The sequence below is a fragment of the Ammospiza nelsoni genome, chromosome 12, assembly GCF_027579445.1.
Source record: "Ammospiza nelsoni isolate bAmmNel1 chromosome 12, bAmmNel1.pri, whole genome shotgun sequence".
Classification (NCBI taxonomy): domain Eukaryota; kingdom Metazoa; phylum Chordata; class Aves; order Passeriformes; family Passerellidae; genus Ammospiza; species Ammospiza nelsoni.
Genome location: NC_080644.1, coordinates 7,353,572 through 7,368,676, shown reverse-complemented (window position 1 = coordinate 7,368,676; position 15,105 = coordinate 7,353,572). Strand labels below are relative to the sequence as shown.

General features: G+C 58.2%; 1 protein-coding gene across 2 annotated transcripts; it reads right to left on the bottom strand.

Annotated features, from left to right (window-relative positions):
* Positions 1 to 292: 292 nt before the first annotated feature.
* Positions 293 to 13,450, bottom strand: HM13 (histocompatibility minor 13). 2 transcript variants are annotated; one of them, XM_059480678.1, is made up of 13 exons: positions 13,238 to 13,450; positions 11,831 to 11,929; positions 10,531 to 10,613; positions 9,386 to 9,474; positions 8,543 to 8,628; positions 8,305 to 8,430; positions 6,406 to 6,463; positions 5,771 to 5,854; positions 5,221 to 5,257; positions 4,180 to 4,282; positions 3,318 to 3,403; positions 1,215 to 1,403; positions 293 to 575 (listed from the first exon to the last, which is right to left on the bottom strand). In XM_059480678.1, the coding sequence occupies exons 1-12, from the start codon at positions 13,415 to 13,417 to the stop codon at positions 1,253 to 1,255; spliced, it is 1,182 nt and encodes a 393-aa protein (XP_059336661.1). In that variant the 5' UTR covers positions 13,418 to 13,450; the 3' UTR covers positions 293 to 575; positions 1,215 to 1,252. The 2 variants fall into 2 exon arrangements, with proteins under 2 accessions (XP_059336661.1, XP_059336662.1); XM_059480679.1 differs by lacking the exon at positions 1,215 to 1,403.
* Between the last annotated feature and the right edge of the window lie 1,655 nt (positions 13,451 to 15,105).

The following is a 15,105-nucleotide window of genomic DNA, read 5'->3' as shown; positions in this document are numbered from 1 at the left end:
ATCCTGTGGGGCTCCTGCATCCCAATCCCTGATGAGCCACCCTTCTCTGGGGCCAGATCCCAGCTCAAACCCACACAGGGCTCAGTGGCTCCAGCCCTAAATCTGGGTATTGCAGAGCAGGCGCCAGGCTGGGGGAAGGCCTGGTGCCAGAGAAGTGGGAGGGGGAAGGGGACGGTCACTTGGTCACTTGGAAACAGCCAGACAATAGCCACCAGCTCCAGTGGGAGAAGGCAGGTAAACTGATGCCAATCCCAGTGCTGGCTGAGCAGGGGCACGGCCACACCAGCACTCCTTCCTTCAATATGGTTTAATATGAGAGAAAGCAAATGCACAATACAAAATTTAAAAACCGGCATACATCGATACCCCACCTGGGTGGCTGCTCCGACACACACAACACGATGCTCTTGCACAATTGTTTCGTCGTCTGTCACTTGCAAAGGGTCTTGAAGGGCCCCAGCCCAGCAGCACCAGGCACAGCCCACAGGCAAGGTCACTTCTCCTTCTTGGAGGCGTCTGTTGGCTCTTCTTTGGAAGCTCCTGCTGCCTCCTTGGGGGTTGAGCTCTCCTCGTAGCTGGGGACAAGAGGGACATGAGTGGGGCCAGCTCTTCCCTGGGGACAGAGCCCTGTGCCACATGGGGACAGCCCAGCCTGTGGCCTCAGCTTCTGCCCTGCTGCTGTTGAGGACAAGGTGGGCTCCAGCCATCAGCACCCAGCACAGGAAGCCCCATGGGGCAGAGCCCAGGCAGGGAGATGAGGGCTGCATCCCCCCAAGACACCTCCAAGGGTAGGGTGGACCCAGCCAGGGGCCAGCTCTGTGCCCAGGGATCTGTCCTTGCTCCCAAGAGCACTACTGGATATCCTGGATAGCACATGCTTTCCTTGGCTGAGCACTGGTGCCAGCGGGGCCGGTTAACAGGGGAACTGCAGCAAGACCAACAGCAGCGTTCCCTCCCAGGGTCTCACTCTTCTGGCTGCAAACCCCCTCCAGCAGTGGCCCCAGGGCTCTGGCTGAGGAGATGGGAATGCTGCTCCAAGCAGAAAGGACAAAGTCTGGGATGTCAAATCTTTTTGCCCTTCCCAGTGTTCTCTCTCAGAATGGGAGAGAAGCCGGCCCACAGCAGCACAGCAACAGCTCCAGCCTCTGCCCACAGAGTGAGGGGAGCTGGGAATAGGGAGAGCTTGGGCCAGGGAGAGCCAGGACTGTCCCTACCTGGCCAGAGCGACAGATAAGGGGCCCTGGTGGCAGTGCTACATGGCACTGGGGCTCTGCTGCCGGCGTCGGCGGGGACAGGACAGTTTCTGCTGCATGGAATCAGCCAGGCTGGCCGGTGAGCCAGACACCGTGGGGAAGTGGGTAAGTCTTGGTGTGTGAGGCAAGATTTCAGCAGAGGATTCATAGCTGCAGGAGAGAGAGGAAGCAGGAAGGGAAAAGACAAGGACAGAAAGGAGGGGAGGGGAGGAGAGAGAAAAAGCAGAAGAGTTTTGGAGTGAGAGCGCCGAGAATGCACCGCCCTGTGCAGGAAGCCTGGCATCCCCCTTCACCTGCTGGCACCCCCTGGCCTCTCCTTGCCTGCAGACTCCAGGACAGGGCTGCAGCATGGAAAAGTGAGCACTGAAACTCAGGGATAAGACAGCTCCCACTGGCATGAGCAGAGCCAGGCAGCCAGAACCTAGGGAGAGCAAGCCTGGGCAGTGGGGAGGTGGCAGGGGAGCAGCCCAGTGACTGGGCAGGTGACAGAGAGATGCAGCAGACCCCGTCCTGCCACTCGAGGACAGCGTTCCCACAGCAGATGTGGGGAGCAGGATGGGTTTCTACTGCTGAGGGAGCTTCCTGCCCAGCCTAGGGAGGTTTGGCAAGGCTGAGAGCCATGGAACTGATCCCAATGTCACCGACCTCTGCTCCACCAGCACCCCTTCCCTGGGCCTGCAGCACAGACCTGCTCACTCCCACCCTGCCTGCAGACCCTCACTGCTGTGAGACACCATGTGCAGGCAGAGGCCAGAGGAACTGACAGCTCCAAGGAGGATCAGGGCACACCAAAGCACCACAGCAGAGCAACCTACACCTGGTGGGATTCCTGCGGTGGGAGCCACTGCCCTCCAGGCATTGGTCTCTCCGAATCCCACTTCCTCTGCCTGCAACTGGAGCCACTTCAAGGGAGGTCTGGCCCCCTGGGGCCATCAAGTTTGCAACCCTCCAGCATCCTGCTCTTGCCCTGGCAACACTTTGCTGCTGGAGCAGCTTGTGCTACTGCTCTGGGAGGGCACTGGCCCCTGGCTGCCAGGCTCCCTGCGCTCCTTGCTGCCCAGTGGGCCCAGCCTCACAGTTCATCTCTCCCCAGTTTCCTGGCAGGAGCTGCTGCTGCTGTCAGCTGGTGAGTCACAGCACTGGGGAAAGCGGCTGCAGGATCCCAGGTGCACAGGAAGGACGATCCCAGGACACTCAGTGCCTGCAGCAGCGATTGTCAGAAGCAAACATCAAAGGAGGGGCAGGTGCGGCAGGGCTGGGGACGGCCCAGCTGAGAGCCGCTGGGAACATGCATACCTGCATCTCCCAGGGGAGGGGAGGGGAGGGAGGACAGCTGGCTTCCAGTTTCCCTCTGAGGAGGCTGGGAGCTCAGGAACACTCCCCAGACTGGGGCACTGGGGAGGCTGGAGGGTACACTGCCCTGCTTTAGGATGTTCCCCTCCCTCCTCTGCATCAACCATCATTACTGTGCTGAGCCACCACCAAGTCTCCAGCATGACAGAGAAACAGCTCCCAGGCAGGAGGCCAGAGCTGCCCACTGACAGCCTGGGCAGGCTCCAAGAACAGCTGAGCACAACAGCCCAGTCCCCCCTCCTCTGTACCCACAATCTCTGGGGCAGGGAGAATACTACAAACCAGGAGACTGTGCCCAGTTGGGGAGGTTGGGATGTGCTCCAACCAGCCTTGGCTGCTCTCACAGCCTGCTCTGGCTCCGTATCTCCCCACCCACAGCCCCTGGGACACAATGACCAAGTATCTCCACACCAGGTGTGCAGTCCCACCCTCCCCTGCCTGCCAGCTCATGGGAAGAGTCTGTCACTGGGGCGTAAGGCAATCCCAGGTGCTGCCTGCTGGTAGCAGAGCACAGCTCCTGGGAGGGGCTGCAGCCAGGCCCGGCGTGTCCCAACACAGCTCAGTTCCCTCCACCCACGCACGAGCCGGGGCACACCCAGAGCGTGCCCACATGAACCCGTCCCTCCAGCTGTGCCCGGCCGTGGGAACATCTGCACGCTTCACGGGCTCCCGCCCGCCGGCAAAACAGCTCCAAGGGCAGCTGAGGCTCACCTGAACATTTCAGTTACTTCTCCCTTTGCCAAGGCCACCAGAAGCGGGAATCCAATGCAGGCAGGGACCAGGTAGAGCAGCGCAGGCTGTGGGGAAGGAAAACAATTGTTAAACCAAACCACAAATCACCCTGAGGGAAGAGTGCAAGGTGAGCTCATGGCCTTGTCCCCTCTGCACCCACAATCCTGCATCCCTTCGGCTACACAGGGAGCTAACACCCCAAAAAGCAGCTCCAAGAGCTAAGTTAGAGCTGCAGCAGCATGAAGCTGGATTGGATACTAGGAGGAAATTCTTTCCCGTGAGGGTGGTGAGATCCTGGCACAAGCTGCCCAGAGAAGCTGTGGATGTTCAGTGCCTGGAATTGTTCAAGGCCAGGCTGGAACAGGGCGTGAAGCAGATTGGTCTAGTGGTTGGTGTCTCTGCCCATGGCAGGGGAGTTGAAACAAGATGGTCTCTGAGGTCCCTTTCCAAACCATTCCGGGATTCTGTGAAAATCTTCACTGTGAGGTCCCAGTGGGCCATGAACACACTGAGAGCCCCTGTGCAGACCACAGTGTATGGGCTCCCAGAGCCCCCTGCAGCACAGCCCTGGTGCTCAGGGCAGCTTTGCTAAAGAGCCAAAAAACACAGGGCCCCTGGCTGAGGGGCTGCTGTTGGAAACAAGGAGCCTTGCCCCAAGCAGGCTCTGTCCCAGCTGGGCACAGGAGCTTTGGGAAGGGAAAGGTACAGACAAGCACTAGAAAATCAAAGCCAAGAGAAGAAATAAATCCACTTTTTTCTGGCAGGATGTAGGAACTTTGTGGCCAAGCTGGCCTGACCCACTTGGATGTGCATCCACAGGAGGCAGCAGGGTGGAGCTCACCTGGGCATGCTTGAAGATGTGCATGATGAATATGGTGAGGCCCAGCCCAAAGATGTAGGCCACAAAGCTGGTGTAGAAATACGTGTGCGTGTTCTTCTTCAGGCTGTAGGGAAAGGGAAGAGCTCAATGACCTCTGGTCTGGAATGTCAGTGGCCAAAATGCAATTGGCCTGGTGCTCCTGGGCATCTCCCACCACAATGGAGTGTGCAGAGCAATGCTCTGCCTGTGCAGCCCCTGGGACTGAAGGCAGTAATACCCAGGTGAGGGGCTGGGGAAGGGAAGAAGGCAAGTGATTGTTGCTGGATGGCAACTGGGAAGGGAGGAATTAGGGCTAGGACCCAGGGAGCAGGTCCCATTGTCTTGGTGAAGCCTGTCCCTGGCTCTCAGCAGTTACTATTTTATCATGGGGCAGGCTGCAGGAACTGGGATTCTCAGCAGGTGCAGGCAGGATGTGGGTGGTAACACCTGGAAGAGCTGGCACAGACCCTCTGGTCTGTGCAAGAGCAGCAGGAGTGGGGCCACACCACCACGGTCACAGAGCACCCTGCTCCCCAGAGCCTTTCAGTGTGGGGCAACTGCTGCAGCCCAGCTGGAGGTGCAGCTTCCCTGCGTGGGAAGGAGCTGCTTCCTCCAACATCAGTGGGACCTGGAGGCAGCCAGCACTGCCAGGCAGCCATCTGCATCCACATAAGCATTCCCAGGTGCCAGCACTCCTGGTTCTTTCCCACACTGTCACTGCCCTGCACTCCTTGGTTCCAGGGAGCTGCTGAGGCTCTGGGGGGCTGCTGTGTGCTGCTGTCCTGGTCCCCATCCCTATGCTTGAACTCAACCACTAACCCCAGTGCTCAGGACATACCCACAGAGCCAGCTCCCTCTTCCAAGAGCTTTTCCTTACACCCCTGGTGTGTCTCCACACCCAACTCCAGAAGGGAGCACACGACTGCACTCCTGGCTTCCCCTTCCCTTTTTTCCTCGACAAAAGCAGCTCAAATATGCTGCAAGATCCAACCTGCCAGAGACCCTTCCCTGCTGCCTGCTCACCTGATATCAAACCGCAGCAGCAAGGCAATGAAGATCCCTGCAGGGAGAAGGAAACAGTGAGGGGCTGCAAGTGGCACAGGAGGGACAGAGGAGCAGGGCAGGGACGGCGAGGGGCCAGAGGGGCAGGGAAGGGACGGCGAGGGGCCGGAGGGGCAGGGAAGGGACGGCGAGGGGCCGGAGGGGCAGGGAAGGGACGGCGAGGGGCTGGAGGGGCAGGGAAGGGACGGCGAGGGGCTGGAGGGGCAGGGCGGGCTGAGGGAGGCAGGGCAGGAGCCGCGGCGCGCGGTGCCGTGCTCGGGGTGACAGTGCCCTCTCGTGGCACGCGGCACCGGGACAGCGCCCGGACCTGCGGGGACACGGCCAGCACACCGGGACACTCCGGGACCTGCGGGGACACTCCCGACACACCGGGACACTCCGGGACCTGCGGGGACACTCCTGACACACCGGGACACCGCGCCCGGCCGAGGGCACAGCCAGGCACTGCTCGGCTCCCCGCAGCCCCCTGAAAGGAGACCCCAGACCCGTCCTCCCCCTCTCCTGTCCTCACCCGGAATGACAATGTCTCCCAGTCCCAGCATGGCGAAGTTGTCGGCGTCCAGCCCCTTCTCCAGCAGGTCCTGAGGGAAAACCACTGCAGGAGCAGAGTGAGGAACAGTGAGGGGACTGTCCCCACTGAGCAGACCCCAGCCCCACCGGGCCTGGCAAACAGGGACCAGAGCAGGGCAAGGGACCTGTCCCTGCCCTCAGCACCCTCCTTCCCTGTAGCTTTCCTTGCTCTTTCTGGGACAATTCCAGAACAAGAAACCAGGAACCAAACTACGGCATTCACCACAACAGCACCAGTTCAGCCCTTCTGCTGTTTTGGGGCTCTGTGGGGTTTTTCTGTTTTTTGTTTTGTTGTTTTTTTTTTTTTTTTTTTAATTTGGTATGGACTGTTTCTGTAAGTAGGTTGGAATTGCACACTCCAAAGATACAGAGTGACCCAGACAGAGCAGGGCACTGCAAACCATCCCTTTCCAGAGACCTGCCCTGGCTTGAGGCTGACCAGTGACAGGGAGGAGGGGTCACTAGCAGGGAATGTTCCTGCACACATCCCAGCCTGAACTGTCCCCAGAGGTGGAGGGTGCATGGGGCAGGGCTTGCAGCAAAAAGGACCCCAGCACACAGAGAAGATCTACTCACGTTTTATTGGGGCCTCAAACGATTTGGCAACTGTCACCATCACGTTGGTGCCAAAGACCTAGAGCAGAAGGAGACCAAGGTGACCACAGCTGCACAGGAACACACACACACAATGCTCAGCTCACAGCCTCACCCCAGGGCCAGGAGTGGCAGAAAATAGCCACTGACCTGCCAAAATGTGGGCACAGGAGCCCTGCAAGCAAGCCCATAGTCTGGGGGAGGTGGCTGCTTCACGGCTGTCCTGCTCTCAGAGCAGCATGGGGACAGCACTCACATGGCAGAGCTGCTGCCCACCACCAGCCCTGCACCTCTTCAGTTCAGCTTTAATCAGTCAGCTCCATGTAACATCCAATTGGAGGGCAGGAGCTGCCAGCTGGGACAGGGGCAAGTGTCAGATGAGCTGCAGTTTGCTCTGAGGTCATTTACTTGCATGGCCCTGTCTGCTGTAAATACTGGCAGCATTTGGGGGTGGACTGTAAACACTGAGGGCAGCCACTCTGATCTCTGCACCTTGCCATCTCTAAGCCTCCAGTCCAGCAGGCACAAAAACAGGTGCTGGTTAGCACTGGGTGAGCAAAATCCTGGGGCTTTGGATTAAAGGGAAATCTTAAAGAATCAGATTAACTCCCATAAGGTGCAGCAAGTTCTGAGCACTGCCATGGAGTGACAGGACTCGACACTGGGATCAGGGAAAAGCATCATGTGTATCCCCCAGTTATGTGGGGGCAACAGCATCAACCCATTGAGATCTCATTCCTCCTTGAAACCCTCCTGGGATTGCCACTATGATTGAATCCATGCCAAGATCCAAGTGACCAGCTCCTGCAGAGGGGCACAGTACCAGGGCCTCCACTTCAAGGCAGCCCTTCCCTAAGTCTCCAGCACTACTCTGATCCATGGGGAAGCCAAGGTGAGACACAGCCAGCAAGTGGAGAGCAGAGGGGTGCACTCAGTGTCCCCAAAGCACTGGGAAGACACTCACACACTAAGCAGGGCCTGGGGCACCAGGTGTACTAAGGCAGAAGGCTGAGCCTCTCCAGCTGAGAGCTGCACAGGAAGTGGCCCACAGGCTAAAAAACCACAGAGCCCAGACTGTTAACGAGCCTGGGAAACAGAGGCACCACCAGTCAAGGACAAAACAACCCACAGTAGCCAGGCATAAATATGGAGGGATTACACAGGCAGCTGCAGAGCTGCTGGACAGACCTCAGTGTATACAAGGCTCTCAGACATTTGGAAACATGGTGATTCAGAAGGTGGAGGCAGCAGGAAGGGCTGGGGAACACAGACATTACAAGGAGAAGCATTCTCTCATGCATGGAGCAGAGCACACGACTGCATTCCTGCCTTCCCCACCCCCTTTCCTCTACAAAAGCAGCTCAAATGCACTGCAAGAAATAAGGAAAACCTCAAAATGAAAAAGTTAGGGTGCAGCACTGGCTGAGGAGAAGGGACTGGAGGTATTCCAGGGTCTGGTCCTCTGTGCAAGAGAACAGAAGGACACTAAGGAAACCAGCAGATGACAGAGCCAAGGCACAGCTCATACAGGCAGGCTGAGCATGCCCCAGAGCAGCCTCCAACCCACCCAACAGCTGTCAGGCCTTGGGGAGACCATAGTTGGGAATACAGGACCAGATATGACACACACTGAGTACCCCACAATAGCTCTGATGAGGTCCCTGCCAGCCCTGGGCTCTCTGAGTGAGAGAATAAAAGAAAACACACTTGATGAGCCACATTCTGCCTCTGTGGATTCTGTCATCAACCCTGCCACACCCTCTGGGCTGAGAAACCAAAAATTGTGACTCCAAGTGTGTGTCCAGCCAGCGTGGTGCCTCCAGAAAGGCAGAATGCCAGGCACACACTTCCACCAGTGGCCTGCAGAATGCTCCTGCTTACCCAGAACACATCGTAGATGAAGAGGCCCCCAAGCAAGATGCAGCCAGTGCTGACGTTGTTCAGGTGCAGCAGCTCCACCCCATTGAGGGAGAATGCCAGCCCGAAGAGATTGTTGGCAATCCAGTGCTGAGAAGGAGAGGAAAAGGAGATCTGGGTCCTGCTGTACATGGAACCCCCACCCTGCATGGAAATGAGTCAGTGTCTGATCCAGCCCAGCCCCCAGCTGTGCCTCACTTACCTTCCTCAGCAGGTACCAGACCCCCACAACACTGCTCAAGGCCAGGCACACGAGATCCTTGGTGTCAAACTCATAATTCACTATTTCTGCAAGAAAACAGAGAAGTCAGACTTGGGGCAGGCTGGGAGCTCCCCTTCCCACACAGGGCTGAGATGAGTGATTCCACAGCTGGGGAGCCCAGAGCTCAGTGCTCTGTCCCAAACAAGGGGACTGTACCCGTGGTACACATGTGTGAACTGCCTGGGAATGAGCAGGGGGCTCTGCAAAGCTCAGACCTTCTCCTTCAGCCAGACTCTGCACATGGACACCATCCACGTTCCTGCTGTCAATAAGGAAATTGGATTCAGGCACTGCCTAAGGCAGGGAGAGACAAATCTTCTCCTTCTTCCTGTGCCAGTTAACTCCTGATGGTATCACCAGAAATACTCCCTTATCAGTAAAGCTACTACAGGGCAGGATACTTATCAAAGCATCTTCTGCCAGTGTAAAGATCTGGCCCAGATAAGGCAGCACAAACAGTCAGGCCTATGCTTTCCAAGGGGCTTAAATAAAAGCTGTGCATTTAACGACAGCCACAGCTCCATCCCCACAGCACTCTGGGAGGTGTTTCTGGGCTCTCCCTGCCAGGCAGAGGCAGCACAGAGTGCCAGCCCAGCTCTGCAGGGACACGTGGGGCTCACAGTGGCTATGGAAGCCCAGTGGGGAGCAAGAGGCGAGCCTTTGAGAAGGTTGTTTCAATGGGCTGAGAGTAATAAGACCAAAAAAGGAAAAAAAAAAAAAAAAAAGGAACAGTAAAGGCAGAAAACATTCAGGCTCCCCTGAAAGACAGGAAAGCCAACGTACCCTCCTTGCTCTCCCCGGAGCCCTGGGTGAAGAGGAGCTGGTACTGTTTGTTGGGGAAATTTGCAGGGAAGAATCTGTTCATCATGGGGCTGAAACGAGAGGTGTAGAGAAGGGCAGTTCGACAGAAACCCCACAAGCTGCCCAGCACCTCTGTGGTTGAGGGGCCCCACACCCCCTCCCAAGAGGGGAAACACCATCTGCTCCATCAGGGACTGCCAGGAGCCACAGCAACTCATCCTGCACAGAGATCTGATCTGGCAACACGTGACAGTCCCCCAAATCCTCCAGGCAAGAAAACAGAGCATTGCCCACAATAAAGGAGGAGCCACCCCAGACCCCAGCAAATGCCCTATGCCCCCCAGCAACCCTCTGGGTACCCAGCAGTGGCTGTGCCACCACTGCCTGGCTCTGCTGCAGAGCCAAGAGCAGAGCAAAGCCCTTGCCCAGCACCAGTCTAGGGAAAGCATCTGGTCCCCAACGCCACAGAGCTCACCAAACAGGAAACCAGTTCAACTTTTTCAGTTACTGAAACAGTCTGAGCTTTCAACATCTCGTACCACACATGGCCATGAGAGGCCAGGGACACTACCAGGAGCTCCAGCTGCCTGGGTCACCCATCCCAGTAAGGGTGCTGCTGTGCTTTCCTCTCGGCAGGGCAGCAAGGACTGTGCCAAGAGGGGTTTAAGCTGGATATAAAGAAAAGGCTCTTCACCCAGAAGGTGGCTGGGCACTGTTACAGACTCCTCAGGGAAGTGGTCATGGCCCTGAGCCTGCCAGATTTCAAGAACTGTTTGGAAAACATTCTCAGGAACATGGTGGGATTTTTGGAGTTGTCCTGTGGAGGGTCAGAAGTTGGACTTGATCCTTGTGGATCCCTTGCAACTCAGGATATTCTGATTCTGTGATTCTGAGCCAGAGAAGTTCCTCAGGGTGAGTTTGCCTTGTTCCAGTGCTGGTGTATGGGATGCTGGCTTCCCAGGACCCGCAGGGCTTTGGCTCCCACCACCAAGGGACAGCTCCCTAATAGGTTGGGCAAATACCCCAAAGACCTGGCTCTGCTGCAGGGCAGCGGTGCTCTAAAACTCTCCCAATAAAATGAAGCTTTAGGTAGCCCTGCCCCAGTCACACCCATCCTTGTGCTGTACCTGATAGTGTGGGACAGGGCCAGGATCCCCAGCACAAAGAAATACATGGAAAGCAGAAGATTGATGTACTCTTGAGAGAATATCTGCAAGACAAAACCACAGAGGGGTTAGTAACCACAGCATCCTCCCATCCTCATGCTCCTGTTGGCAGCTGCTGTGTCAGTGCTCCTCCAGGGAAATAAGAAGAATAGCTAGATTAACCCAAATTCCTGCATGCTGAAGGAGACTATGTTGGAAATAGCCATGTGCTCAAAGAACAAGCACAATGGGCCCCTGAGCTGTAGCGCATCTGTGAGCTGCTCAGGTCAAAAAATAACTCCAGTGCTGCAGAAAGGAGGCCAGAGCTTCCCCTGCAGAGCAGGGAGAGAGGCACTGCTCCCAGGGGCTGCCCAGGGCCAGGGGAGCAGCAGCATCCCCTGCCCTAATCAAACAGGGCATTACTAAAACTCCTGCCCTCCAAGTGACACACTCCCCTGCTGAATCACACCCCTATAAACCAGTGTGGAGGGATCCTGGGGTCCTCTGTGCCCTCCTAGAAGGGGGATGCTGGAATTGGAGAGCACATGGCACACAGCTACTGACAGAGAAGGGACTGAACTGCACCTAAACCCTCTGCACCTTAACGCTCACCTCCTGGCCAGGCAGGAGCACCTTGGCACCTTGCAGGGATCTCAAAACAGCGCAGCTTGGAAGCTGCCATGCCCACAGGACCACTCTGTGCTGCAGCTCCCCAGACCCCTCTGGGAGCTCAGCCATGTGCCAGACCTGCATGGGCAGCCCAAGGTGCTTGAGGCCAAGACATCTTCTCCACACCACCAAAAGCACAAGCTGCTGAGAGCTCCCATCCATTTTTTCAGGTCATCTGACTGCTCTGAACATCTTTAAGTCTTCACCTGATCACACAGGGGCTCCCCCATGCCTGCAGCTGAGATGGCTCCAGGAGCACAGCATGGAACACAACACAGAGCCAGCAGCATCTGCCCCTCAGAGACCCTGGCACCCTCTGGCTCCAGCCTGTGCCCTGTCAGCTTGGCCCACAGAGGCAGGAAGAGCTCAGGGCTATTTGCTCCTCGGCAGCTCTCCAGAAACAACCTGTGCACAAACAGGCTCTGATTTCCCCCAAGCTGTGACAATTCAGGCAAGAACTGACGTCCTCGGCACGGTGACACCGAAGAGCTCGATCTGTGCAGCCTCACACCTTCTGTCCCAACACTAAGGGCCAAAACCAGAGTCACCCCATTATGGGAGCTCCTGCCAGGCAGGAGGATGTCCTGCCCCAGCTCCAGTGCCCTTCACTCACTTTAAAGAAGAGGTAGAGCCCCAGGAGGGTGCAACTGGCAACGATGGGAAAGCGAGCAGCGTCTCGGCTGGTAATGGTCTCTGGCATCTCCGAGGAGTTCTGGGGAGAGAAGGACAGAACAGGAATGGATCAGCCCTGCCCTAGTTTCACACCTGAGCAGGGGGGAACAGACACAACACTCCATAGTGATCTTGGGAGGGACAAAACACCCACTGGCCCCTGCTATATCCGGAGGTGAGGCTGTGTCAGAGGCAGAGCCTGAGCTGGAAAACACAAACCTTGCACTTGTCCTTCCCAGGGCAGCCAAATTTTACTGCTTTTCTCCTCCTGGAGAAGGAAAAAAATCCTGTTCTAGCGTTGTTCTATTCTCCTCTGCCCAGAGGGAAGCTGGGCTCCCTCACCGCTCACGCCCAGCCAGCCCCATCTGTGCCACCATCTGTGATCACCCCGTGCACGAGGCTCTCTCCAGCCACCTTCTCATCCTCACCTTGCTCTTGGGACACTTCTCGTGCTCAAAAGCCCCAAATTTATAATCCCCTTCCAAGCCATCTTTGCACCATGTCAACCAGCCCCTTTCAAGCCATTTCCCATGGGAGACCTTCAGCTTTCAGAGGAGGCAGAGGGGTGCCTGTTTTCTGCCTGTTCCCTGCCCGCTCCAAGCCCAGCTGGCTGCTGCTCACAGATCTAATCTCACTCAGGCAGACACCTGCGGCCAGCACAGATCCAGGGCACCTCAAAAGCCCTCGTGCAGCTTATCCTGGCCACGGCAATTGTCACGCTGTGCCCAAATTCCTGCTGCTCCCTGCAGAGTGAGGGATGAGAGCCCCCACCCTGAACCACGGCTGGGCTTTGCTCAGAGCCCCCCACTGCCTGGGCTGCCAGAAGCCCCCCAAGATCACCTGAAACCTCTGATATGAGGCTTAAGGGCACACAAGGAGATTTTAAAAATAGTAATAGATCAGACCGTGTAAACCAGTCCTTCCTCCTGAGCTACAGCAGCCCAACTGTTGGCATAGAAGTCCCTGGTATGAAATGCAGAGAACGGCGAGAGGAATACCGGGACAGAACAGGGTGTACAGGCAGGAGGGCACCCCGGGACCAGCCCCAGGGCCGCGGGGCACAGCCATACTCGAGTCCCCCCGCACAGCTCCTCCTGAGGAGGGACAAGGGACGCTTGTGTTTTGCAGCACGTGAATTTATCGGGGCGCTGAGGAGTGGCTGGAGAAGCCCCGGGGGAAGCCAACTCTCTCCCCGGAGCTCCCTGCGTCTCCAGAACCAGGGCCGGAGCCGGGCACATGCAGCTGCCGGTCCGGGACAGCTGAACGGGGCAGTGACCGGGGCGCCCGGAGGGGACCCTTGGGGAGGGGCTCGGCCCATAGGCCCGGCTGCCCCGAGCCGCGGGGGTACCTTGCTCTTGGCGCAGCTGACGGAGCGCAGCGCCCCGAAGAAGATGGGCAGCAGCGCCATGAGGACGAGGCTGCCGTAGGCCAGCGCCATGCCCTCGGGGGTGGCGGGCGGGCGGGCGGGGGTCCCGGCCCCGGGCGCGGCCCCGGCGGCGCTGCCGTTGTGCGCCGCGGGCTCCTCCATGGCGGCGGCTCCCACCGCGGTCCGCACCGACACGTCCCCTTACCGAGCGGATGTGCGTCACGCGTAGCGGCGCTGAAGCCGGCCCCGCCCCGGTGCCCCGGTGCCCGGAGAAGGGCAGAGCTGCCCGGTGCCCGGAGAAGGGCACAGCCCCGCGCCGCCGCCCCGGCTGGGCCCGGCCCTCGCTGGGTCACGGGCAGGGAACCAACGCCCGAGGAGGGAAAAGCCCCCGGTTTGCCGCAACCCCCCGGAGCATCAGCGGGGAGGCGGCAGCTCCCGGTGCCATCGCCCCGAGCGGGTCCTGCGCCGCCCAGGGTTTTCCTGCCCTTCACCCTTTTCCAAGGATCTGCACCCCTGTTCTTGAGGCTCCCCCTGACTGCTCCCAGCCCAGCCGTGAGCAAACAGCCTTCTGTAAAATTCCCTATAAATGGCAGCAAATTCTCCCCACGCGCTGGACTGGGACCAGGCTCTGCTGGGAAATTGGCCGAAATTTTGCGTGTTTTCCTCACAAATACTCCGAGGCACTGGCAGCTCGGCTGTGCCACCAAGCCTTCTCCTCCTCCTCATCCTCGCCAGGATGAGAGTCTGCTGAGGGGCAAAAATTGGTGAAGATTTGAGCACAGTGAAGTGGTGCTGCCCCCCGTTTAGATCTGAGCCATGAGCAGGAGACAGGAGCACAGCAGGGATTAAAACACAAGTCTTTAAATTATTTTTTTAAAATGTCTTTTAAATTTTATATTTTAACTAAAAGAAATCTATTTCAGGAGCGGGGTGATTCATAGTTCCGTGTTTCCGATGGGAAAAGCCTCCTGGGAGCCCCTCTCTGCGGGCTTGGCCTCCTGCCCGGGATGCTGCCCTCTCCCTGCAGCTGCTGTTCCCAGAGCAGGCACGATGGGCAGCGCAAGGCAGTGTGCCCACACACCCCCCTGCATCCCAGCCTGGCACAGCACAGCTTTCTGCCCCTTTCTGAATCCCAGCCTGGCTTGGGAGTCCTCACAAAGGGCAGCGTTGCTGTGCAGAGTGAGATGGGGGAGTCAGGGGCTGCTCTCCCACGGTGGCCACCAGGGAGCCCTTGGGATGGCAGAAGACTGTGCTAGGACTGGTGGGCACCCAGGGATGGACGGCATTGGGAGCGATGGCCACCCAGGGATAGACAGCACACAGGGGCCACCCAGAGGCTGATGGCACTGGGACAGCCCCGGAGCGCCCGCTGGAGCAGCTGGTACCGCCGAGACTGGCACCACCTTCCCCAGGAGCGGGCCCAGCACAGGCAGCCCCGGGCCCCCTGCCAGCACCTCCTCCCTCCTTCTCCTCCCACCCTCTCTCCTTTCCCAGCGCTCACCGTGGCCCCCCTTGGCCTCTCCTCCCACTCCTCCCATCCTCCAGCACGGCCGCATTTTTCTGGGTTTGAGCTCATTCTTTCCACTCCCCTCTCCGCCGGCTGCCAACTTTCCATGCCGTGGCCCCGCTCCCCCGCCTCCCGCCACAGGGAAACACCGGCTGCAGCTGCGGGAAGAAGCACAGCAGCCAGGAGCCCCCGTCCCCGGGGTGCAGCCCCCAGCCGGGACGCTGTGTGAACCTCGGCATCGCCTCCAGCAGCGCCAGGAACCGGGAGCTCCAGGGCAGAGCAGCAGGAGCAGAGCAGCAGCAATGCCATGGGCTAAGCAGCATGGCAAAAAAAAAAATTAAAT